This window comes from Bos mutus, chromosome 20, assembly GCF_027580195.1.
Source record: "Bos mutus isolate GX-2022 chromosome 20, NWIPB_WYAK_1.1, whole genome shotgun sequence".
Lineage (NCBI taxonomy): Eukaryota > Metazoa > Chordata > Mammalia > Artiodactyla > Bovidae > Bos > Bos mutus.
The window spans coordinates 12,091,672-12,119,238 of record NC_091636.1 but is presented as its reverse complement, the minus strand read 5'-3'; the positions used below and the strand labels follow the sequence as shown (position 1 = coordinate 12,119,238).

Below are 27,567 nucleotides of genomic sequence, written 5' to 3'. Positions count from 1 at the left end.
GAACAACAACAACAACAACAACAAGTTGATAAGTTGTGTCTGACTCTTCTGCAACCCCGTGGACGACAGCCCACCAAGTTCTTCTGTCCATGGGATTTCCCAGGCAAGAGTACTGGAATGGGTTGCCATTTCCTCCTCCAGGGAATCTTTATGACCCAGGGATTTAACCAGCATCTCCTGCATCACAGATGGATTCCTTATTACTGAGCCACCAGGGAAGCCCCTGAAGGAAATGAATACCTCTTGTCAGTAAACAATGATTTAATCTTGAATGTCCAGGATGGGCAGAATAATCAGATCCCACACAATGAGAATAAGAGCCAAGAAATATGTTGGACCTCTACAGACACTGCCCTTCATGAAGGGTTTCTGGGTCTTCAGCTTGCATTTAGGACTTAAGACTGAACTGCTAATGCAATTTGGTATTAGTAGCACCTCACATTTCAGATTATTTAGGATGCTGGTTCTCAATTTTTAGAGTGCACGAGAATCACCCAGAGGGTTTAACGCAGATTTCTGGGCCCCCTCCCCAGAATTTCTTATTCAGTACATCTGGGGTAAGGTCAGAGAATCTGCCTCTTTTTAAGAAGCTCCCAGGTGATTCTGATACCCATGTTCAGGGACCACAAGCTGAGATCCACTGGGTTACCGGAAGGCATCAACTTGAAGTGTGGGGTTCTCCTACCTGAAAAACTGTAGTCCAACTTCGTACTTTACAGGGATAGAAATGTTCACTTCATTATCAAAAAGGGTTTCAGGCGGCTCTTCACTGTCACTGGAAAACACAGCAGTCAGACAAATCATTAAACCGTTGGCTATTTAGAGACTTTTCTAAGCATTTGAATGAGAAGTTTATTTTGGTAACTAAATAAAGACACACACACAAAATAGAATTATTGATTTAAAAATTCAGTGTGGAGAGGGAGATCAGAGATGGATATTGTTAAAAGACCCTAAGGTGATTCTCAAGTGCGGCGAGGGTTGAAAATAACACTGATTTACTACAAGGTTTTGCAAACTTCTGTGTGAATAATAAGTATTCTTGGGTCAATGGTTAAATACACAGATTACTGGGCTTTTCTCCTAGAACAATATGGATTTAGTAGGCCCAAAGTAGGATTCATGAAATTGTGTTTTTTTATGTAAATCACACAGGTGATTCTTATTCATCACAGATGAGGCCCTTGTGAAAAGACGTGCTCCGGAGTACATAGCTGAGAATAAATCTAAAACCTTTGTCTTCTCACTTAATAGTCTTTCCAGGCCTTGTACTTGGGCTTCCCTAGTGGCTCAGACAGTAAAGAATCCTCTTGCAATGAGGGAGACCTGGGTTCAATCCCTGGGTTGGGATGATCCCCTGGAGAAGAGCATGGCAACCCACTCCAGTATTCTAGCCTGGAGAATCCCCTTGGACAGAGGAGCCTGGTGGGCCACAGTCCATGGGGTTGCAAAGAGTCAGACATGACTGAGTGACTAAGCACAGCACAGCACATGCCTTGTACTTGGTGCTTATTTGTTGAGAACCTACTTTCCTCCCTGATTTTAGTAATAATTTCAGTTATATGTTATTTAAATGCATGCCTAGATATTTATACATTTATATGTACATACACATATCTCATACTCTCCTGTATTAAGTAAAAAAGCATGGACAAGTGCTATAACAGGTACCAACACTGGCTCTGGGGCCAGAGGGCCTGAGACTGTTCTTGGACATTGACCTACTTTGGGACAGTTGTTTAGTCTCTCTGTGCCTCAGGCCTCAGTTTCTTCATCTATAAAATGGGAATTTTATGATTAAATTCTTAATAAATAATAAGTGAGCAACAAGTGTAAAATGCTTACCATTGTGCCAAGGACATAGGGAATACTCAGTAAGTATTAATTTTTATTATTGTTATCACATATGCCCCTCTACCAAGTGACCAAGCACCTAGCATTTTGTCTCACAAAATGGGCAATGGGTACCCTTTAATGGCTCTGCTTATTCCCAAGTATATTAGCAGCATGATATGAGTGATGAGGCAGTGAAGGCAGCTCCCTGTCTTGGGTTATAGATGTATGTGTGATTGGGCTTTTGCTGTAAATGGCCCCTGCCTCTAACCCATCCCACACTGCAGCCCAGTTAACCTTTGAAAGAAACAGCTCTGTACATATGACTTCGCCCTTCAAAAACATTTCATGGCCTGTTCAACTAAGAAAAGATGCCTCATTTCGAAATTCAGTACTCACCATCCATGGTAAGATGTACGTTCCCTGCTTATCTGCCATTATTCTTTTGTGTATTCTCCTATATTTGCACTAAAATTGATCACCCAACATTCCCCCAAATAGATCTAGTGGTCTCCCTTTGTGTTCTTGCTCAAGCTGCACATTTTTTACTTGAAACATTCTATCTAACTACCCACCAACCTCTCTGAATTGCTACCCATTCTTTAAGGTCCTTCTTACTTATAACCTCCTTAATAAATCTTTCTTGGGTTTTCATTGCCAAGTAGATATAATTTCACCCTCCATTAAGTCTCCACACATGGCTTCTAGTTCTTTAATAAATTTTCCCTGTTCTATCCTGTCTGATAATAATTTAAATACTAGTCTCAGTCCCCTACTGTAGTATTCCCTTCATGAGGAGCTTCATGCCCTTATTTAAGGGACAAAGTCAGTATCTTGTCCACGTGCTGTGTGTGCTGTGCTTAGTCGTTCAGTCCTGTCCAACTCTTTCCCGTCTGACTTTTTGTGACCCCATGGACTGTAGCCCACCAGGCTCCTGTGTCCATGGGACTCTCCAGGCAAGAATACTGGAGTGGGTTGTCATGCCCTCCTCCAGGGAATCTTCCCAACCAAGGGATCAAATCCAGGTCTCCAACACTGCAGGCAGATTCTTCACCATCTGGGCCGCCAGGGAAGCCCAAGAATACTGGAATAAATAGTCTCTCCCTCTTTCAGGGGATCTTCCTGACCCAGGAATCGAACCGGGGTCTGCTGCATTTCAGGTGAATTCTTTACCAGCTGAACTACCAGGGAAGGCCTATTTTGTCCATAGTAGAGTTCAAATAAGTATTTGCTAAATTGAACTGAATTGAGTATACAGAATTAACTCATCCATTTAATTCATTTTCTCACTCACTCACTTTACATTTATTTGTAATTATTCAATTATTAGATTTTTTTTAAAACTGGGAATAAAACAACAAATGATAAAAGTTTACCTCAAGTTGCTTATGGTCCAGCGTACAGTTACTCTTAGAAAAAAGGTAAGTACTATTTCAATTTCCTTATTAGACTTTTGCTATTTTTTGTTTGTGTATTGTCTATACCATCTTTCAGAAGCTTTGACTGATTTGAATAAAATTTATTAAGCTACAAAAGGGTATCATAAAATTTTTAAGTCTCTTTAATGATTCAGTTGATTTTGATGGGCAGTCCATAAAAGTTTTTAAATTAGCAAAGCCTATAAAATTTTTAATGGATTTAAATTCAATTTGGCAGATATAAGTGATGTGTCATTACAACATGTTTTATGACTCATAGAACCAGTGGTTTAACCCAATTAGGTTTATTATTTCTATTAAATGAAAATTTCTCTATTTTGCTAATTATTCATAAGGATGATTTTGTGAAGTAAAGGGGTTCACTGCCTTCTACTTCTACTGATCACATAAAAGCTGTAAGAAGTTCAAGTCAGTCTATAGAACATTTTAAATATATGAAAGAAATTATTTGCAGGCATCCACATACACTCATGTACACACAGGAACCAACCTTGTTGCACTTAAATGAATGATCACATTTTCCATGAGATAAGATGTGTTAAACTGAAATAATATTTTGAATGTTACCTGTAAAATAAAAATATCTTTAGTAACAGATAAGAAACTAAAGTAAAATTTTTGCATTAATTAAAGTATTAAATCATATAAATATTTTTCTTTTTAAAATAAAATTGCTCATTTATTAATTAATAATGCAAATTTCATGAGTAAAGGAGAAGATATATGTGAAAACATCTTAACACACCAGAGATGTTACATACAGATCCAACACTATCACATTATTATATCCCACCCATTGCTATTTTTTCGTATTACCACTGTCTACCAGATCACAATCATAAACATTGTAATTATGAAATGGTCATTACTAAAGTCTCTTTAAAACAGAAACTTCAAGTACCAGCAACCATCTAAACACATCCATTAGAAACATTTATATTTTTGGCTTTGAGTATATTATTTTTTGTATCCAATTGCCACATGTATTTTCTATAATCTGCTTACCATTTCTCCTTTTCTTAGGAAAGGATAGCCAACTTTACATGTGATATTATGATTGGATTCACAACTGTCTTTTTGGATAGCCTAGGAAGAGAAAGTAAACAGAATTAGATCAGGTATGAAGGTGAAATACTTGAACTTGACTGAAATACTTGAATATATTGAAATACTTGAGCTCAGATTTCCCCAGCTGTGCCTTAGAAGCTGCCTTGCTTAGATTTCACAGTATAGTTTTTGGGAAAGTCTCAGAGATCAAATTGCCAACATCCGCTGGATCATCAAAAAAGCAAGAGTTCCAGAAAAACATCTATTTCTGCTTTATTGACTATGCCAAAGCCTTTGACTGTGTGGATCACAATAAACTGTGGGAAATTCTTCAAGAGATGGGAATACCAGACCACCTGACCTGCCTCTTGAGAAACCTATATGCAGGTCAGGAAGCAACAGTTAGAACTGGACATGGAACAACAGATTGGTTCCAAATAGGAAAAGGAGTACATCAAGGCTGTATATTGTCACCCTGCTTATTTAACTTCTATGCAGAGTACATCATGAGAAACACTGGGCTGGAAGAAGCACAAGCTGGAATCAAGATTGCCAGGAGAAATATCAATAACCTCAGATATGCAGATGACACCACCCTTATGGCAGAAAGTGAAGAGGAACTCAAAAGCCTCTTGATGAAAGTGAAAGAGGAGAGTAAAAAAGTTGGCTTAAAGCTCAACATTCAGAAAACAAAGATCATGGCATCCGGTCCCACCACTTCATGGGAAATAGATGGGGAAACAGTGTCAGACTTTATTTTTTTGGGCTCCAAAATCACTGCAGATGGTGACTGCAGCCATGAAATTAAAAGACACTTACTCCTTGGAAGGAAAGTTAAGACTAACCTAGATAGCATATTAAAAAGCAGAGACATTACTTTGCCAACAAAAGTCTGCCTAGTCAAGGCTACAGTTTTTCTAGTAGTCATGTATGGATGTGAGAGTTGGACTGTGAAGAAGGCTGAGCGCTGAAGAATTGATGCTTTTGAACTGTGGTGTTGGAGAAGACTCTTGAGAGTCCCTTGGACTGCAAGGAGATCCAACCAGTCCATCCTAAAGGAGATCGGTCCTGGGTGTTCATTGGAAGGACTGATGCTGAAGCTGAAACTCCAATTCTTTGGCCACCTCACGTGAAGAGTTGACTCATTGGAAAAGACCCTGATCCTCAGAGGGACTGGGGGCAATAGGAGAAGGGGACGACAGAGGATGAGATGGCTGGATGGCATCACTGACTCAATGGATGTGTTTGAGTAAACTCCGGGAGTTGGTAATGGACAGGGAGGCCTGGCGTGCTGCAATTCATGGGGTCGCAAAGAGTCAGACATGACTGAGCAACTGAACTGAACTGAACTGAACAGCATTCTAAGATCACTTGTCCCACAGCTCAAGAAAATGTGAGGTGCTTACAGCACCTCAGTAAGGATGGGGGTAGGAATGAAGCATGTCACACCAGCCCGTTTGGATCTTCTACTGAAAACTGGGAGGACTAACACCATCTGCCTCAGAGTCAGCAGGTGTTTGTAGGAAATTATCCACACCGGCAGGATGACCACGTGGAAGTCCACAGTGAATGGTCGTCACTGGAGAAGTGGGTAAGAGCTTGAGCTTGGACCTGGGACCACCAGGATTTAAACTCTGAGCCCTGCACTGTTAGCTTTATTCTCATCAGGACTCCTCTCTTCTCTGGGCCTGATTTTCCACCTACTGGGGGTTAGTCAAACTCTATCTCATCAAATTGAAACTGCCTTTGAATGTGAGACTCACCAGTATTTTACATACAACAAAAAGTAAACAATAATGCCACCCATAAAATAAGCATATCAATTGTAAAATGCAATTACAGAAGCATTAAAGTGTAAAAAGAGGGTTTATCTTAGAATCTCTGCAGTACTGTAACACCTTACTTGCAAAGGAATTAATGAGAATTAAATAAAGCTTACAGAACAGTATCTGACACATAATACAACTCAAGAAAAAACTATTATTATTAGGATTGTTATGGTAAATAGAAGTATTTAGAGAGAGGCCTCGTTGATTTCTCTGCCAACGCCATGAAGTCAGCTGAAGAAGACACAGAGGGTGACTTTCAATACAGGTCTCTTTTCTCAGAAAAATTCAGGGGTACTATTTTCCTGGCATTGCTTTGCTCTTTGAGATTTTTACTTAACATTCTTTACTGAGTCTAAACTATGTGGCAGTAATATAGGACATTTTTTAAGCTGATCTTAGTATCATGTTCCTGAGTGATATCCTAATAAATTGGAGAAGGAAATGGCAACCCACTCCAGTACTCGGCTGGAGAATCCCTTGGACAGAGGAGCCTGGTGGGCTATAGTCCATAGGGGTCGCAGAGTTGGACATGACTGAGTGACTAACACACAAACACACACACATCAGTGAAAATCTGAATTTACAGAACTTGGACAATTAAAGTTTTAATATTATATATATTAAGCATACTTGGTTTTAATATCAATCATATATAGTACTAATTCATATAAATATAAATATACATATAAATATACACAGAATTTTAATCCAGGGGAGTTAATTCAGAGATCATATTTAATTGCAAAGTTCAAATTTGGAAGTATTAATTAATCCTGATAGAGCATCTTATGCAGCTATATGTTACTGCCAAAATAATAATAAAAAAAACCCTTCTGTCATGACAATGAGACAGAGTTATTTAATACAACTCCCTTGCCAATGTAAGGATCATGCATAGAAAGTGGGGAATGGTATCTTGATTTTTATGCACATAAATGTTTTGTTATTGTTCAGCAAATGTACTGCTCCTTCTCTGCCCTTCTGTTAAACTCTTTTGACTTTTTTTTTCTTGACTTAGTCTCAATTTCAGTGATGTAAGTCTTCTGTGAAGCCTACAGTTTTGGTACATCAGCGATCCTTTCTGGATACTGAATCCAAGAAAAGTCATACACCTCTAAAGAAATACATCAAAACAAAAACTTAAAAAACAAATTTGGTCCTTTCATCATTAGTAAGTGCTAGTTTTGTACAAAATGCTTTCTAGTCTTCTAAAATCAATGTAATAAAAGTTACCACAGTAGTTTGAAAAGTAGGTTCAATGCATGATTATTACAAGAATAAAATAAATATAAAACTGAAGGTTTACCTCAATTCCTGAAAAAATTAGATTTGGAGAATAATTCACTATGGTTCTGGTGTTATAGGCACTGTCCTTTTTATTTTTGACTGTGAGGCTAACATTGAACTTATCATTGTGGGACTTGACAATAAGCAGGCCCTTTTCTGTGGTGGATACATCCAAGGCAAGGTCCGAGACACATTTTTCCTTGTTTCCACAATCTTTGGCAAAGGGAATCTGAAATGGTCACAGAAAAGCATTTTTTCAAAATTTAGCTAGGCATTATTGAAAATTACCTATGAACTTGCATAAAAGAAATGACATATTTCCAAAATAAGCAGATCATAAAGAGAGCAGATTTCACTGCAGAAATCATAAGGAATTTTTATAGTTGTTCCTATAATTTATAGGGGAAAATTGTAATTTTTACTTTTGGCTATAAATTTTTCCAGTCTTTTAAGGAATGCACAGTTTTCACAGATGTTTTTCACTGGTTTTCATCTGCCAGAACAGCAACGGTTTCAAAGAAATAAGTCAAGTACTCCATGATCCAAAGTTATGAGAGAACACTGTAACACTCAACTCTGATCATGAGATTTTCTGTTTAAAAGAATCAAGTACTCAAGATCATAATAGCTTCGGTCAAGCGGGTAGAAAAAGATCAAACCACCTAACTGGGCACTTTCCTTGACTCCTCTTCTTCATTCAGCCCCTCCCCCTTACCCAACCCATCACCAAGAACCATCCACTCTACCTCTGTTCTAAATACCTTCCACACCTCCTTGCCTCTGCATTTCCACCTCTATCTCTAGCCAGCTCTTCTTACTTGCTCCCTGAACTAAAGCAACAACTCCCTGACTGGTCTTCCATACCCACTCTTGATTCCCTCCAAACAGTTTCCACCTTGCAGCTGAAGTAACTCTTAAAAGAACCCCCAAAAATCCAGTGCTATCACCAAACCAACTAAAGCCATCAAGAGCATTCCTCGGCTCTTCAGGAACGATTAAAGTCTGTGCAGTGGCACAAAGTCCTGGTGATCTGGCTCCTGCCTGTGCCTCCTGTCTCATCTCACATCACCTTCTGCCCTTGCTCTTCAGCTTCAGCAGCACTGGTGAGCTTAGTGAGTTTCTTTTATGTGTCTGAACCTTAGCATGGAACCTCTTCCTGGAACACTGCCCTCTCCACTCCTCTAATAGGATGGAAAAACCTTCCTGTGCTTCAGATCTCAACTGCAGTGGCCTAAGTTCCAGGGAGGCTTGGGAAGATCCCCTGGAGAAGGGAACGGCTACCCACTCCAGTATTCTGACCTGGAGAATTCCATGGACTATATAGTCCATGGGGTCACAAAGAGTTGGACATTACTAACTTTCACTTTTCACTTTCTAATCCTTAATACCTCAGTGTAGCATAAGTTCCCTTTGAGCTCTGAAGTTCTCCTCCAGGGCATGTCCTGTAATGACTACCTAATACTTGTTTCCTAGGTTAGAACTGCAAGTTCTGATGCCTGGAACATGAAAGACACACAGTAAATATACTTGTAAGGAAGGAAAGGAAAGCAGAAGATATGTGCAGGGGAAAATGAATTTCTCTTCCCAACTCCATTAGTTGGAGAAGGGAATGGCAACCCAGTCCAGTATTCTTGTCTGGAAAACCCCATGGGCAGAGGAGCCTGGTGGGCTACAGTCCATGTGGTCACAAAGAATCAGACACGACTGAATGAGTAACAAATCCCATCCGTGCCACACTCACAATCTCACTCTTCCGCAGTGATCAGACAGTAGACTGAACTTGGAAGCATAAGCTAGGTGAGCACAGTTTAGTCCCTTCCTGTGTCTTCTGCTGTTGGGGCAGTGGTGAGCCCACGAGGAAGCATACATCACATTTCCATTCTGCAAGTTTTACAAAGTGGGTCCCCCAGAAGGCCAGAGGTTAGTGAGCACTGCTAATGACCTATTTAGTTACCTGTGGCCTAAGCCTGGCTCTGTAGGAGGACCCCCATTATACTCAAACCATGCCCTGGAACCCAGTGTTCATTAGTAATAAAGGGGAGTTCCAGTTGGCCAACTCATATCTTTCTTTCAAGTGCTCCTAAATTCAGAAAAGATAAAAATAGGTGTCATTTGTAAGTTCCCTTAAACTCCAGCAAAAGGAAGTTAGTAGAATTGAGAAAAGTCTAGAAAAATCTAATTCCTTTTTTAAAAAAATTAAAATAATTGCTTTAGGCTTGTGTGTGTGCATCTGTTTATATGTTTCAGGTTTTTTCCCCAATATATTCACAAATAGGCATTCTAAATTTTAAAAATCTGACTTACATATTCATGTACTGAATTTGGTAGAGAATCATCAAGAACAGGCCCATTTTCTGGATCGGTAAGATTAAAATCCAAAGTTATTCTCACAGAATCCCGAAAGTCATGCTTGTCCTAGAGGTCAAAACACAGAACATGTCACTGGCATCATATTTCTTGGGCCCTGTGATGGCTTTCTTCTCCTGCCCCATGGGTCAGGCTTATTGTCAGGCTTATTGTGCTCCTGATCTGACATATGACCTGATCAGGCTTTTGCTTCACTAGAGAGAGACTGCCCTTCTGCCTTGACAAGAGACACTTCCGGAACACAGAGGCTTCCAACTGTAACCCTATGATTCACGTCCAGCTTCTCAGACAGGCCTGTTGGAATGATGGATAGGTTGTATTTGGCCATGTCAGGATGTACAGCTCCAAGCTACTTGCATAACAATATCATTTCTCTTGAGACTTTGAGCTAAAAAACACTATGTAATACTTCTAGGAACATCTCTCAACTTCAAGAGAAGCCCTTCTTTAAACTGAGTTGCATTTCTTTAATATGATATATACCTTGAGTTGTAAGAATTTTATAATGTGAAAGGATATGAAAATAATATGGATGTGATCAATATTGTTTTTATTACCATCAGTGCCAGCCATCATTTATGGCATGGCCAAAATTATGAGCTTTATACACATTATTGAGAATTATTTCAACAATCTTCCAAGACACATAATAATTACAATCTTTATTTTACGGATAAATAAATAAATAGATAAATAAAATAAAACTTTATTTTACAGATAAATAAAACTAAGAGACTAAACCACTTTGTCAAAATTACTCAGAATGTAGGTAAGCTGGGCTACAAATTCTCTCCTGGCTGACTCCATAACAAACGTTAAAGTATCCATCAAAATCCAGAAGTATTTTGCAAATTTTGAAACTAGTTCATTCCTTTCAATACCAGTGCTTAGATATAGCTAGATGCTAAATTTTTGGAGAAATATATACAACAGTGAGTAGGTTGGAGGCACTGCCAAATCTGGTTTCACACCTTTTCAAATTTTATCTAAGTCCTAACTCCTAAAGTTTCAATTCTGATGAAGCAAAGAGAAAATTAACTCCATTTTTATTTTTCTCACCATAGACTGAATTCAATGTTGATCAAAAAAGCTTATCTTGATATATGTCGTGAGGAATACTGACTTGAAAATCACTGAGGAAGAATAAGCATGGCACACCAGCTTGCATATCTTCTGTCACTTTCCTGCCCCTGGCTACAATATTTTCAAAATATGAAATATACAACAGGAATAATGAAATAAGTCACAAGTGGGGGCAAATAGGCTTATTTCATGTAAAATTCCAAGATCATGTTCAAGCCTCTAAGTTTCAATCTCCATTACTAAAATCAGTGTTTTCTCAGTACATCTGTTCTGCTTTTCTTTTTCTTTAGTGTCACATACATTTTAAGAGACTCTTGCTCCACGTACACAGTGATCCAATAAAATGCATTTCAAATGGTTCAAACTGGCTTAGCAGCCATCTCTAGAGGTTAAAATTTTGCTTTCCAAGGCTCCCTCACCCACTAAAATAGAAACAGGTAGCATAAAGCTTACAGATGATGGAAAATGCCAGATATTTTCCCTTCAGCCTAAAGTCAAAGAGTGAAACACGTAGTTCCATGGACAAAAACAGACCCCAGAAAGCATAAGGCCCAACAGTTCCCCCTCAGGGCATGTAACCACTGAGCCGCAATTGACAGACAAGGCCTGCAAAAGTTCAGTGATGCTTTCAAGTTGAAAGAATGAATGAATGAAATGAATAAATGAATGAAATACAAGATCTCTATCAGCTGGTACACCGTGCCTTTTACTGTTCCATAATATATGGATGTCTGATAACATACAGAAGGAATATGAAAGATAGCTTTATGATACATATTTGGAAATTAGAAAATCAGATCTGTGATTTTCTAAGAAAAGTGAATAAAGTTTAGTTCATGATTTGTACTTTGAAGTAAACGTAAGATTGACTGACTTGAAATAAGGCATCTCTATTTTATTTTGATCTGGAATAAGTCAGCTATTATATATGATTTACTTGCCAACATGTAGAAGGAATGCTTAGTGCATTCTGACTCTCGAACTGTGATGTTTCTTTGAATCTTCCTCTCTTGAGTTCCAGAGAAAAAACTCCGTGATATCTGTCTTAGAGAATCTAATGTGACACGGTACTGCATATCTATAAAAATAAAAAAAGAATAATTGGCAGACATGCTTATTTGGGGTTATTATCATATGATCCAGCTCATTAATATTATAGAAAAATCTCTAGAGCAACCAGTTAACATGTTATTCAGCATCTTCACACTACTGTAGTACAATGGTATGTGAAGCCATGAAGATAATCTTGAGGAACTCTAAAGAACTCTCCAAGTTTGCAAGGCTTTTAATGTTTAATTATACTTATTTTAAAATGTAGATGTATGTTTACACACACCTACCTACATACCACCTAATTTCTTGACCATGTCGGTATGTTTACTGGGTTTTCACTTAGTTTTTTTTTTTTTTTAATTTAGAAATGTTAGACCCTGTTTAGAATATTGACTATGTTGTATTTCAACAGAGGCAAAAATATACATTAATGATATTTTAAACTTACATTATAAAAGATGTCATTTTTGACTATTTAAAGGATATAATAAAATAAGCTAAATAAATGGAAGTTAAAAAAAAATAAGCATACCACGATAAGGAAAACAAGTTAGGCCTTATACTTTATATGAAGGCAGCAATCTTATTTCCTTGCTTAATTACTATATAAAAGTAAGACAAATAATGTTGTACATGATAATGTAAGTCATTATTTTACATTCCTATAGCTCATTTATCTTCCAGTCAGAGGTCTATTGCAGATCATAAATAGGCACATGTAGTGCAAGCTAAGAAAAATAGATTTTAAGGATTAATCATTTTTCTCATTCTACTTATATTTGGTTTGCAGTCTAAACTACTATTGGGCAGCCAATGATCTTCACAGTTTTGGCTCCAGCTTATTTCAGTATCATTAAAAACTGCTTTAGGAATTGTAGAATATAGGCAAAAAGCGGATACCCAGGCTGATGTAATGGCCTGAGAACACACACACGGGATCTGTGTGACCCTAAAAAACAAGGGTCACCTTCTGATTGGAGCAGAGATCTCAGGAAGGTGGGGGCATTCAGGTCCTTTGTAATACCAGTCTTACTGAAGAGAGCCCAGTCTTCAACTCTGCTTTAGGATTGGTGTCTCTTTCTCTCTCTTTCTCTGGCACTTGATTGTTCAGAGTAAATAGGAGAGCCAGAGGAGAAATATGGAATCCAACTATGGAAGGCAACCAAATATAACTATGTAGTTTCTGCTCCAGAATTTACAGGTTCCATAACCCATTCCTTCTACATTAGAATTTTTTTCAAGGTTCAGTATGTTCACAGAGGCAATGTGATGTAAGATTCCTATCATCGAGGGAAATACACTATCTTACGGGATTCATCCTGTGGGAGCAAATAGAATACACTGTCCTCCTGCTCCAAAGTACTTCTGTATGTGTGACACTTACCAGCTTCATAAACCACGTTTTCTTTGGACTTCAGTTTCACATTGAAACACACCGTGGCATTTATACACACCGTTTCCTTTCCCTCCACACGGCAGTTCTTCTTTTGAATATTCACTTTATTGGGTTCAAAATTCATGGTCACTTTAACGACAGCCACATCTCGAGACCTGCAAACACATAAGCCACAGGGGATCACTATTTATTTTTACATTTAATGCATGCCATCCTTTCGGGAGTGCCGAGTGAGTGATCTGAGATGATTCTTCTTTGTCTGCAGCGTGGATTCTCAGGATGCCTTTCACTCGTGACGCTTTGATACAGAAGAGATTGTACCTGACGTTCTGAAGACACCCTGGTTATTCTGGAACCATGTTAGGCATTGGGTTCTGAAGGGTGGCAGAATATGTCACCCTAAAATACGACTATAGGAGTTCAGGACACGCCTCTGCAAAGCATGCCACTTTGGTATACTGATCATTTGAACTGCGGGCACTTAAAATACAACAAATGCTGAAAGGCTTTCTAAGAACTCCAATTAACTGCCTAAAGATGCATCCTCTAAAGAGAACTCAGTTGTCATAAATCCTTTCCCAGGAGTGTCATCAACCAGAGAAGATTGACTTGTCACAGGAGAGGAGGCTGGAGTGGACACCACACCCGGAAAAACTTTGTTACAAACTGTTTTACCTTCCATCTATTCTTTTAAGGGCCTATTCATCTTTCCTAAAAATCATCCATTTTCCCTAGGAGGCCTACATCTCCCTTTCCTTTCCCTATTAAGATAATTTTTAAGTGTGAATTCTGAGCTACCTCAGAGAGTTATTCATTATCTCCCATGTATACATGAGGTATATGTGTTCTAATAAACTTCTGGGTATTTTCTGGGTTTTGTTTGTTTTAGTTCATTCCGTTAATCTGTCTTTCATTACAGAAGTCTCAGCTAGGAAATCAGAAAGGTACAAGGAAAATTAATCTTCATTCCCTACAATTGATAGGCCAAGGAACTGTAATTGCCTATGATAGAAAAGAGATGAAATCAAGTAGCCAGGTGCAACCTCAGAACCAAAACCATATTTTCAGCACCTTTGAGTTTGTTCCCAACCTGGGAAGAGTCCAGAGGACCCCTGGACAACTTTGGTAAACTCTAATACTTGTCTGTTCTTCTTGTAGGGTCAGCCCTGCTCCTGTTTCCAGGAAAGAGAAGCAGAATAGCGCGAGAAGCGCTGTGCTATTTATTCTTATACACATGCTGTTTATTATTCACTTACATTTTAAATTAACTTTCATAACAAGACATATTATTTTCTCTGTTTTACATATAACCAAGACTTTGAGAGATTATTTTGTCAGAAGCTGTCCGGGGATTTAAACTAGGATTTAAACCCAGTCTTTCTAATTCCAATGTCCGGTGATTTCCACTAATCCAAAGTGAGAGCACAGTAATTCAAAATTAGGCAAAGAGAGTATATGGAGCCTGAAGTCAATGACCTCAGGCTTAGAGGCTTAGAATGAAGCCAGTATAATTGTTAAATACCTTTATCTGGCTTTTGCTTTGCAATCAGATTGGCTCTTAGAATCCGCCTGCCAATGCAGGAGATGTGGGTTCAATCCCTGGTTGGTAAGGTGCCTTGGAGAAGGGAATGGCAACCCACTCCAGTATTCTTGCCAGGAGAATCCCCTTGGACAGAACAACCTGGTGAGCTACAGTCCATGGGTTGCAAAAAAGTCAGACATGACTTAGCGACTGAACAGCAACAACGATCTTGTGAATACATAGGACTCTGTTTATGTTTTTGCATTTAAAAAATTATATATTTTTTCTCTTAAAACAATTTACCTATAGAAAATATGAAAATATAATAAAAGAAACAAAAAAATACAAAACAGTTGTAATTCTATCACCCAGCACTAATCACTATTCATATAAATACATATATATATAGAGAGAGAAATAGAGAGAGAAGAGAGAGAGAGACACACACACACACATACACACACATATATGCATATATAAATACTGGCCCAAATACATATATAAGCATACCTACTTAAAAAAATTACAAGCAACTTTCCAATATTTTTGTTTTTATTAGAATATTATGACAGTCCCAGGGACAGAGGAGCCTGGTGGGCTGCCGTCCATGGGATCACACAGAGTCAGACATGACTGATGTGACTTAGCAGCAGCAGCAGCATACTGTTCCAACAAATACATGAACATCTATTTATTACATCTATTTATTCAAACTTCTCTTATTGGATATGTATCTTAACTCCTTAAAAAAAATCTAAAACCTACAGCATTATGATTATTCTAAAGATCATACATCTCAAATCATAGATTTTATCTTTAAAAAAATTTCAATTCAGTTCAGTTGCTTAGCCATGTCTGATTCTCTGCAACCCCATGGACTGCAGCATGCTAGGCCTCCCTGTCCATCACCAACTCCTGGAGCTTGCTCAAACTCATGTCCATCGAGTCGGTGATGCCATCCAACTACCTACCTCATCCTCTGTCATCCCCTTCTCCTCCCGCCTTCAATCTTTCCCAGCATCAGGGTCTTTTCCAATGAGTCACTTCTTCCCATCAGGTGGCCAAAGTATCGGAGTTTCAGCTTCGGCATCAGTCCTTCCAATGAATATTCAGGACTGATTTCCTTTAGGATAGACTGCTTTGATCTCCTTGCAATCTAAGGGACTCTCAAGAGTCTTCTCCAACACCACAGTACAAAAGCATCAATTCTTCAGCGCTCAGCTTTCTTTATAGTCCAACTCTCACAACCATACATGACTATTGGAAAAACCATAGCTTTAACTAGATGGACCTTTGTTGGCAAAGTAATGTCTCTACTTTTTTAATATGCTGTCTAGGTTGGTCATAGCTTTTCTTCCAAGGAGCAAGCATCTTTTAATTTCATGGTTGCACTCACCATCTGCAGTGATTTTGGAACCCTCCAAAATAAAGTCTCTCACTGTTTTCATTGTTTCCCCATCTATTTTGCCATGAAGTGATGGGACCAGATGCCATGATCTTAGTTTCTAATGTTGAATTTTAAGCCAACTTTTTACTCTCTTCTTTCACTTTCATCAAGAGGCTCTTTAGTTCTTCTTCACTTTCTGCCATAAGGGTGGTGTCATCTGCATATCTGAGGTTATTGATATTTCTCCCTGCAATCTTGATTCTAGCTTGTGCTTCTTCCAGCCCAGTGTTTCTCATGATGTACTACTCTACATATAAGTTAAATAAGCAGGGTGACAGTATACAGCCTTGACGTACTCCTTTTCCTGCTTGGAACCAGTCTGTTTTTCCATGTCCAGTTCTAACTGTTGCTTCTTGACCTGTATACAGATTTCTCAGGAGGCAGGTCAGGTGGTCTCGTATTCCCATCTCTTTCAGAATTTTCCACACAGTTGTGGAAACACAACTGTTTGTTGTGATCCACACAGTCAAAGGCTTTGGCATAGTCAATAAAGCAGTAGATGTTTTTCTGGAACTCTCTTGCTTTTTCATGATCCAAAGGATGTTGGCAATTTGATCTCTGGTTCCTCTGCCTTTTCTAAATCCAGCTTGAACATCTGGAAGTTCATGATTCACATACTTTTGAAGCCTGGCTTAGAGAATTTTGAGCATTACTTTGCTAGCCTGTGAGATAAGTGCAATTGTGCGGTAGTTTGAATATTCTTTGGCATTGTCTTTCTTTGGGATTGGAATGAAAACTGACCTTTTCCAGTCCTGTGGCCACTGCTGAGTTTTCCAAATTTGCTGGCATTTTGAGTGCAGCACTTTCACAGCATCATCTTTTAGGATTTTAAATGGCTCAGCTGGAATTTCATCACCTCCACTAGCTTTGTTTGTAGTGATGCTTCCTAAGGCCCACTTGACTTCACATTCAGGATGTCTGACTCTAGGTCAGCGATCACACCATCGTGGTTATCTGGGTCATGAAGATCATTTTTGTACGGTTCTTCTGTGTATTCTTGCCACCTCTTCTTAATATCTTCTGCTTCTGTTAGGTCCATAGCATTTCTATCTTTTATAGTGCCCATCTTTGCATGAAACGTTCCCTTGGTATCTCTAGTTTTCTTGAAGAGATCTCTAGTCTTTCCCATTCTATTATTGTCTATTATATCTTTGCACTGATCACTGAAGAAGGTTTTCTTATCTCTCCTTGCTATTCTTTGGAACTCTGCATTCAAATAGGTATATCTTTTTTCTCCTTTACCTTTAGCTTCTCTTCTTTTACTCAGCTACTTATAAGGCCTCCTCAGACAACCATTTTGCCTTTTTGCATTTCTTTTTCTTGGGGATGGTCTTGATCACTGTCTCCTGTACAATGTCAGGAACCTCTGTCCATAGTTCTTTAGGCACTCTGCCTATCAGATCTAATCCCTGTCACTTCCACTCTATAATTGTAAGGGATTTGATTTAGGTCATACCTGAATGGTCTCGTGGTTTTCCCTACTTTCTTCAATTTAAGTCTGAATTTTGCAATAATGGGGTAAAATTTTTAAAAAAGAACACTTTAAGGCTTTTTAACACTTTAGTGACAAAGGCCTGCTAATGGGTTTTAACCATTTACCCTTTCACCAGCAATTAATGAGTGAATGAGAGTGTATAGTTTAGATTCTTCAGGCATAAGTTTGCCTTGACCTCTCCCTACCCCACACCTCCTCTCTGCTCCACACAGATCTTTATAGAATCTACAGCTCAGTCTAGCCCACAGGATTGGGCTCTCCTGGACATCCCTGACTGCTGAGTGGGCCTCTGTTTTTCGCCTGCCAGCTGTATCCACTCTGAGTTCCCTCTTCAGCACTGCCAATCTTGGTCTTTGTGTTTTATTGTGCTGGTTTGGTCCATTTTGCTATGTGATGTCAGGAACCCAACTCTGTTATTCTGGCTCATCAATGATAAAGCCTTGACTGGGGGCAGGAGAGGCCAGAAACAAGTTTTCAGGGCTTTGAAAGTAGCCCTTGACACAAATTGGAGAATAAAAGTTGCCCTTAAAACATGTGTATATTTTTTAATACAAGGAGGAGGATACAATAAATATTTGTGGGTAAAGATTATCCTAATGAATTAACCCAGAATTAGCAGTTCAAACAAAAACTAAATGTATTTGTTCTTCCCGAAACTGGTGACTTCTGGTTTGGAGCCTTGGTTTTCAGTGGTCTTCCCCAAAAGTCACAGATCATGCTGCCTAGCATTCTCCTTTTCTAGGCATTCTCCTTTCCTTCTGCTGCATGGTTAAAAGTTTTAAAAAAGCATAATAGTTCCTCTCTGTGTAGTTCAGTGTACAACTTTTATTTGACCTTTAGTTCTTAAGGATTATCTTAAATTATGACAAAGTCATATTTTTCAAGTCTCTATCTTCACCTCTTTCATAATTTTCTTTACTATCTTTCTATATAAAGTTTGAAAAAAGACCATCTGAATTGCACTAAACTAATGATTAATTTGAAAGAATCAACATATGGACTTTCCATCAAGGCATAGGTGAAAATATTTTTTAATTTATTAAATCCTTTTATATGTTTTAACAAAGTTTGTGACATTTTTCAAAATTGTCACACAAATTTCTCATGAGGTTATTGATATTTTATTGATTTTATTTACATTTTTATTTGAAATAATCACATTTTAAAAAATAGAAAACTTTTGAAATTCTTTTAACTAGTTAAAGCTAGTTATTAATGCCATTAATTAATAACATATTATTTTATTAATAAGCTAATTAATTGATTAATTGGCATTAGTGAACATATCTGACTATTGATGAGGATGTTACAATTAACTGAAATTAATTTGGGGATGCAGGCATTTTAAAGACTGAGAGAAGACACTATTGTAGATGCTTTTACACTTGACCAACAATATAATCAGTGATGTGCAAATGTCTAGTTCTATGCACTATATAAATGAATGAAGAGTCAGTTATCCCTAAAAGCTTGTAAGTAAATTTAGGGAAACTTTCTTGTTTATATACAACCTGTATGAGGCCTTCTTTTCCCCTATCCCCTCCTCTAAGCAGAATGACAATCACATAATAGATAACCCACATTAAGAGTTGATTCTACTTGTTCTTTTAATACAGGTGCTTTATTTTTAAGATTGATCAGTTTCTCAGATTCCCAAACTGCATAATTTTTTTCTGAATATGGGAGCAAAAAACAGAAATGGACATTTTGTATACAAACTCTGATCATACTCTGAGGTCTGGTTATTTAGTCACTAAGTCGTGTCCCACTCTTGTGACTCTATGGACTGTAGGCTGCCAGGCTCCTCTGTCCATGGGATTTTCCAGGCAAGATTACTGGAGTTGCTATTTCCTTCTCCAGGGCATCTTCCTGACCTATCTGTAAAATATTATCATTAATAACTGGATGTTATTAAAATACATGCCTGCCAATGTAGGAGACATAAGAGACTGGGGTTCCATCCCTGGGTTAGGAATATCCCTTGGAAGAGGGCATGGCAATCCTCTCCAGTATTCTTGCCTGGGGAATCCCATGGACAGAGGAGCCTGGCGGGCTACAGTCCATAGTGTTGCAGTCTGAAGTTGCAAAGACACGACTGGAGCGACTTAGCACACACGCACTCAAGCGAGGACTCAATAATGTGTCATGTTAATTTGCGGATGTTGTGGATCAGATTAATTGGATGTTATTAAAATACATACCAGAAGAGGGCAGCACCACCAAGGCCCCCAATAGTGACATCAGTCAGACCATCACCATTTAAATCCATTTCTCCGTGAATAGACTGGCCAAAAAATTTCAGTGTCTCGCCATCTCCCCCTGATGGAATACGCTGTGAAAATACCAACAGAGAGTTTTTAATGTCAGAAGAGTCTCTTGAAAAACCGTTTCAAATAAATCTGAGAACTTGGATTGGTTGACAAAAAATTTAAATGAGAGATCTTTTGGAAACCTGCCCAAGAGGCCCCTCATGTGGGGACAAGAAGAATTACTCAGATGTTCCCAAAGGATATTCTTTTTATAGTGCAGACAAAGTCATCTCAGGGTTATTGACACCAGAGAGGGGGAAAAATATTATATAACATCATCTTGTCTAATCCTCAAGGAAAACATTATGAGTAATTGGCTCTGCTTTCTAGTTTCTGTTCAATTCCATTACACAGAGATATATAAGGGTACTGGAAACACATCATACAAGCAAGAGGGGGAGTGGAAAATTATCCTAGGGTCAATTTGGGGTTCACTGAACTTTGAGCCTGGGTATAAAGAATACATTCCATCAAATACATTTTTCAATATGTCATCTTTACTGTCTGTCAAAAATGGTACTAAAAGTCAAGAGCATAATAGATTCTATTTCATTCACATGTATCCACAGTGTTGGGAAGCACAAATGAATAGGGAGTTCTCATGCACATTATCATACATAATGTGTTTGGCATCTGTACTTCCTAACTTAGCTCAGGTTCAAGCTGATAGCATTTTAACAGAACCTGATGGCAGGGAGTCCTGACAAACTCTCCCTAAACTTGGAGTCTCCTTATCCTATCTTCCACTTGAATGTCATAAAATTTAAGAAGCCAAATAAGGCAAAGCAAATGAAAACATCTTTCAAGCCTAAAGGTTTGTGGTTCACTGGAAATTGTTTCCTTATATTTTTCAGCAGAGAAATCAGGAGTTATTGACCCCACTGCTTCTGGAGGGCTTGATTCAGTTTGATTCTGGATCATTCCATACACAGGCAGCACCTCTAGTTACCATAGCAATGAATGAGCACATTTCTCACCTATTCTTGGGAAAGCATTCTGCCAATAATTAAACAAACTCAACTCTAATATTCTTTATTGTTTTTGTTGCTTAAAGCTGCATCTTGATTTATCATCATTTTACAAAACAATTGCTGAAGAGAATCTAGTCTACTTATTAATGATTTTAAAATCCTTATTTTTATATTGCAAATGCCACTCCATTAAGTTTGAGGTATTGAACCGGAATGAATAATGTGAAGAACACAAGAAAGAAACTCCTTCTTCCAGTACCTGATTACATCACACTCCAACAGTTAATATTGCCTGTTTCCAGTTATGAAGTACCATGAAGATTTTTAAAAGAAGCAAATCACTTATTAAACAGATCGGAGTCTTGTTAGTGAAAATATATTACTGAAATATGCCCTTTATTTTGTTTTTCACTATTAACGTCATCATGACAATGAAAAATTAAGGACAACTTCACAAGACATGAATAGATTTTGAGAATTCTGTTGACTATGAAGACAAAGAACATTTACAAAATAAAAAGAAATAACCGTTGTTCTGTTTTTCTTTTCATAAGTTAGAAAAGTAGTGAATTCTATTTTATTCATAAGTAGTTGTTCAATGTCCAATTAACTATGGTTACTTAAAAACAGACAATTGCATTAGAAGAATCCCTTTAAATTCTTTTACTTTTGTCATACATAAAACACTTCTGTAAATGGACATTTTTCTCATGTAGGAAAAAGTTCTAATTTATATATTAGGCTCTAATTTATAGAGTCATTAGCTGACAATAAATTTAAATCAAGAACAATAGAAATCCCCTGCAGGTTAAACTTCATTATTCAGAGTTTTTACAAGAGGGATTACTTGGTAGAAAATTATAAACCTTCAGAAGTCCAAATTTATTTTTATGAAAATACAGCAATTTAATTCATAAATATAAAATTAATGTGATTTTATTATAAAAACATGGGTACTGAATATAAAAACCATTTCTTCTCCTTTATTGGCTAAATCATATAATTACTATTCTCTTACTCAGAAAGTGGTACCCTGTGTTTAGGATCAGACACACTGTAGTTGGTAAACAGCATCGTTAAAAAGTGCTCTTTTGTTTTGCGTTTTTGCCATTTCAAAAGATCAAGTCAATTGTAAAGCAATTATCCTTCAATTAAAAAAAAAGATTAAGTCATGAAGACAAGGCATATGACAACAGAAAAGAAAAACTAGACAAAATAAAATATCTAATACAAGTAATTCTACTATGAAGAAAACTTAGAAATCTAGTTTCCCAAGAGTCAGAAGAAAAAATTAAATAGTTCGTGAAGCAAGACAGGTAATGCCTGGTATTGAACCCACTTATCAATTAAGGGCAAGAATCACAGGATTAGAAACACACGAATAATATAATAAACTGATGCTTTCTCAATGACTGATAAAATTTTAAAAACCCCATACATTGCTACTGACTGTATGACTATATACCATTACTGTATTTTGGTAACATCCACGCCTGTTACACTAAGATAATAAATAAACGAAGAAATCTGTAGGCTTCACTTCTTACTTGTGCGTACTCCTCCCTTATAGTCTTGCCACTTCCGTGATAAATGTACACAGCTCCTCCGTGATCATCTTCCAGGGGCGCTCCAATCACGATGTCATTAAACCCATCGAGGTTGAGATCTTTCACAGCAGCAATAGCTGTTCCAAAACGAGCCCCACATGGCTCGTTTCTGTTTTCCTTTGTGCATGAGTTGTGCTTCAGAGATGAACAACAAGTCTGCTTAATGGGTTCCAGGCTCATTTGATATTCAAACCTTGTCTGGAAGAAAGATAAACAGAATCCTTATGGATTTCTGTCATAACTACAGCAGAGCAAAGTTTTAAAGTATGTACTAAATCAGTGCTATTAAAGATCATTTGTACCTGAAGGGTAAAGTTTGCAAAATTTCTTAAGACTTGTGTCTATCTGAGAGCAAAGTGAGAAATTTCCACAGATTATAGGAGTGTAGACAAGGATGTACTGAGGCTTTTAATGGAGTCTCTTTTTAATGTAATCAAATGAGTATATAATTCAACAGCAACTTTTTAAAGCTGAAGAGCTGAATTTTTAAATTCTCATTTTGTGTCACTATCCTTTCTTTACCTATTATTGTGTTTTCGGAAAAGTCTCTCCATATGCTTCCCTATAAAGGACGGAAATGATGAACAGGAACACAGTTTCTTGGGAAAAAGGGAAAAACAGAACAGGACCAAAAAATGTTGACAGGAGGAATCAAAAAGATGATAGGGAGAAAGACACATAATTTATGATTTAAAATAATTAAATGGAGAAGACTAAAAATTTAACAAGCTAAATAGATACATCCCAACTCTGCTGTAAACAGCAAAAATTCTTCTAATGAAGAAGTCAAGAATTATTTCACTTAGCAAATGATGTCTGAGGCTATGATCAGAAAAATAAAAATCTCACTGCAGCTGAGTGAAGTATTCCTAAGCCCACAGCAGTTTGCTCAGTGTTTGGTGTGACCGCCATAACATTCACTACTTCTCTGCAGTCTTTCCTCACTCCTCCCTTTACACACACACGTGTGTGCCCATGCACACTCACACAGAGCTTGAACTGTTAATGTGACCCACTCCTAGACCAGAGCTCACAAATGGTTGCCCTGTGAATTTAACAATTTAGTGAAATGTATTTATCTTTATTCTATATACTCTTAATAAAGTTCACATTTATAAGCAGAAAATATCTGTTTGAGTTATTTTGCTACAATTCTAAATGTTCATTTAGAGGCTGAGGGGTTAGTAAGGTAGATTAGCCCCGAAAGCTTCTTTGTTCCTTTTGCAGAGTGAGTGAAAAATTAGAACATTATTAACTGAAATTTTAAGAAACAAAGAAAGAGACTTTCCTGAATTTCTACCAAAGTAACCGTTACCTGATTCAGAGCGTAGACATACACTTTTCCTTGTTCTTCCTTCTCTCTTCCCATGAACATGGGAGCCCCGACTAGAAGAATGTCAGTATTAGAATCTTTATCAATGTCAATTGTCGTTAAAACACTTCCAAAGTAGGAACCGATCTAGGACACAAGACAAAACAGAACAAAACATTCTGATAAACATCAGAACCTCTCAAGGAAACTAAAAACCTGCATTTCTCTTATACCAATCGAGAAGAGTATCTGGGATTCAGATGCCAAAGAAAATGAAATACAGAAATTGATGCTACCTGAGAGCTATTGGTTCTACATGAAGTTAATGAATATGAGTCAGTTCCATCCAGGAGGATGAGCAGCTGTCATATTAGAGTCTGTAGCTTGAGAATAAGAGTAAGGATTTTCTTTGGATTTTTACCCTAACTTCTCTTCTGCGTGAATTAGAAAAGACCAGTAAGAATACAACAATTTTTTAAATGAAATGAACAATACAGGGCATTTCCCAGTGGCTTCAGTATATGCTTGAATACAGTAAAGTGAAAATATAAACTGAAATACACCACAAGGAATTGAATTGCCTTGGAACATCGGGGCAGCATATTTTACCTAAGAGTCTTAGAAGACTGTCTGCTTGACAGAATGGCTAAGTCTTGTCCCAGCAGCCACGGGAGGTAGAGGAATATAAAAGGATTGCTGGGGGACCACGGTCTAGCAGGATTATATGTTCTCTTTAATGACAGGAATGAGTTTTAGGGAAATCCAGGGTACTTGTGCTTCACTAAGTGCAATAACTTTTCCAAATATTGACTTGTGTTTGAAATTTGATGCTTTTATAATTTTCTCTTTGAAACTTCCTGTCTTGGCCTCTATGATGTTACTTTTGCTCTTCTGGTTCTACCACTATATTATAGATCAGCCTTTCATATTTACAACTCCTTTCTCTCCTTGCATCCCCTAGATTGTGACCTCCCCTAAGTTCAGACCTGCAACTATTCTCTTCCCTTAGATAATTAATCCTTCCCTAACAATCCCCACTATCTTAACTGGCAAATTTCACTCCATCCTCTGCAAGACCCCCAGTTCTACAATTTTACACATTGTTAGACATTTAGACAATTGCTAGACACTGGTTTTTTGAATGTCCTTTTCTCACAGGTTTATGAAGGGTTTAAAAAGTCTTTGCTTTTTAGATTGAATTAATTACAAATATAACTAAAATTTTTTAAGATCTGACAATATTTGCCCTTCATTCTTACATGGCAATAGCCATCCAGAGTTGAGCCGGGGCTAAGCCACAAGCTGCCCAGGCCTTGGCTCCCGCTTCCTGTTGTCTTCTGCCCAGCAGCTTTTTAATTGGCTCTACCTCCCTGCCCCTTGCAACCATTTGAATTTGCGCTCACTGTTATAGAAAACATGTCTAAAACCAAATACCACTAAAAAAAAAAATTTTTTTTAAGGCTTGAGTTGCTGACATTTTAATCATGGTGCCTTCTTTCTCCCAGACTTGAAACTCAAATTTTTCATGATTTATATCATTTGTGATACTCTCCTCAAATGCTCATAAGTATTTTTTTTTTTTACATATTTTACATTTCCTGGTTTTTAGACAACTAATAGAGTGATAACAGATCTAAGGGGCTTCCCTGGTGGCTTAGTGGTAAAGAATCTGCCTGCAATGCAGGAGATGCAGGAGATGTGGGTTTGATCACTGGGTCAGGAATATACCCTGGAGAAGGAAATAATGCACTCCAGTATTTTTGCCTGGGAAATCCCATGGACAGAGGAGAGTGACTGCCTATAGTCCACGGGATCACAAAGAGTTGCACACGACTGAGCAACTGAGCATGCAAGTATACAACAGACCTAAGATGTCATCCAAATGATTTATTTTACCATCTTGTCAATTCTTCCTTATTTATGTCTGCCACATCCCTTCCTTTTCCACTTTTATTGTTGATCTATCATTTCAGGTTCTTTTCACCTCATCCTTGACCTCCAACAAGAGCCTTGTTTTTATTGTTGATGCATTTTCTGATTATGGGCAAAGGGCTAACAACACCCTCTCACCTGCTAAATGAGAATCTGACCTTTGGCTTACTCTAACTGTGTAATACGATGAGAGAAGGATTTCAACTACAACACTTAGCAACATTGAGTGTGGTTACAAAACCTCTGATTGGGATGTTGCATTTAGGCTGGGGGGAATGATAAATACTTGATGGAAATAATATATTTTGGGTTTCCTAGAAAGCAGTGACTCTTAAAACTTCATGCCTTTAACAAGACCCAGGGAAGCTATGTCTATGGTGCTACTAGAAAAGATCTTGCCTCCTGTAGGGCTTTAAAGCCAGGGCAGCAACTGCGCCTGCTTAAAGCATCTGTCTCTTGGCAGCTCAGCTGGGTGCCTGTCAGGGTTCCTGCAGGAGAGGGAGGCTGGCACTGCCCTGCCCTTCTGAGTATTTCATGTGTGTGTGTGGGGCGGCGGGGGGGGCAGGTAAACTAGAGAGTTGGAATATTTAGTGAAGCCCAAGAATGCCTCCATCCCATGAGGAATGTAGAATAAAACTAATACAATCTCATTCTAGAATATTTGGAAAATGCAGAAAATTATGAAAAAAGGAATAAAAATTACTTAAATTATCACAATTTAATAACCAACAATAGCATAGATGTTTATTTCAATTAAAAATATTTATATATAGTTATGTTTGCATATTACATATATAGTTTTTCTTAAATTACTTTTAATATTCAATATTATCAAAAGAGAATTCTCTGATTTTACATGTTACAAATTATTTCCCATCACCTCCAGGAGAAAATCTGAATTCTGAACTCTACCTACCACTCAAAACCTCACACAATTGGGACCTACTTTTTTTAACTGGCTCTTTCTGCCTATCTACATTGTCTTTCCTCTAGACTAGCCCACATTTTATCTCCTAGGAAGACTTTCTGTACCAATCTTAGCTTATGGCTCTTTCCATCTTCCGAATTTACTATCTGTGGCACTGGCACTTCCATACTTCTTACTGTCTGAGATTCCTTTTGCATTTATTTATATGTCTGTATCTACATCAGTATCTATTTTTCTTACCTCTATCTCCATCCAGCTGAAATATCCTGATGCCAAAGATGCAGATAAGTTTATATACCTCCAAGAAACCTAACACGAGACCTTATATACCATGGATGTTGAATATGGGTGTGCTGTTTTTAAAAAAATTTAGGACAATCAGATCAGATCAGATCAGATCAGTCGCTCAGTCATGTCCGACTCTTTGCGACCCCATGAATCCAAGCACGCCAGGCCTCCCTGTCCATCACCAACTCCCGGAGTTCACTCAGACTCAGGTCCATCGAGTCAGTGATGCCATCCAGCCATCTCATCCTCCGTCGTCCCCTTCTCCTACTGCCCCCAATCCCACACCATCAGAGTCTTTTCCAATGAGTCAACTCTTCGCATGAGGTGCCCAAAGTACTGGAGTTTCAGCTTTAGCATCATTCCTTCCAAAGAAATCCCAGGGCTGATCTCCTTTAGAATGGACTGGTTGGATCTCCTTGCAG

General features: G+C 37.9%; 1 protein-coding gene across 2 annotated transcripts in view; it reads right to left on the bottom strand.

Moving 5' to 3' along the window:
* ITGA1 (integrin subunit alpha 1) overlaps window positions 1-27,567 on the bottom strand; it is a 181,045-nt gene that overhangs the window by 26,064 nt on the left and 127,414 nt on the right. For both annotated transcript variants that reach the window (XM_005891151.2, XM_070357476.1), the window contains exons 13-22: window positions 24,001-24,144; window positions 22,626-22,883; window positions 20,000-20,130; window positions 13,323-13,489; window positions 11,827-11,963; window positions 9,740-9,850; window positions 7,455-7,664; window positions 4,278-4,358; window positions 3,763-3,839; window positions 686-775 (exon numbers count right to left, since the gene is read on the bottom strand). In XM_005891151.2, the coding sequence (XP_005891213.1) occupies window positions 686-775; window positions 3,763-3,839; window positions 4,278-4,358; window positions 7,455-7,664; window positions 9,740-9,850; window positions 11,827-11,963; window positions 13,323-13,489; window positions 20,000-20,130; window positions 22,626-22,883; window positions 24,001-24,144 (1,406 nt within the window). The remainder of the gene's footprint in view (window positions 1-685; window positions 776-3,762; window positions 3,840-4,277; window positions 4,359-7,454; window positions 7,665-9,739; window positions 9,851-11,826; window positions 11,964-13,322; window positions 13,490-19,999; window positions 20,131-22,625; window positions 22,884-24,000; window positions 24,145-27,567) is intronic.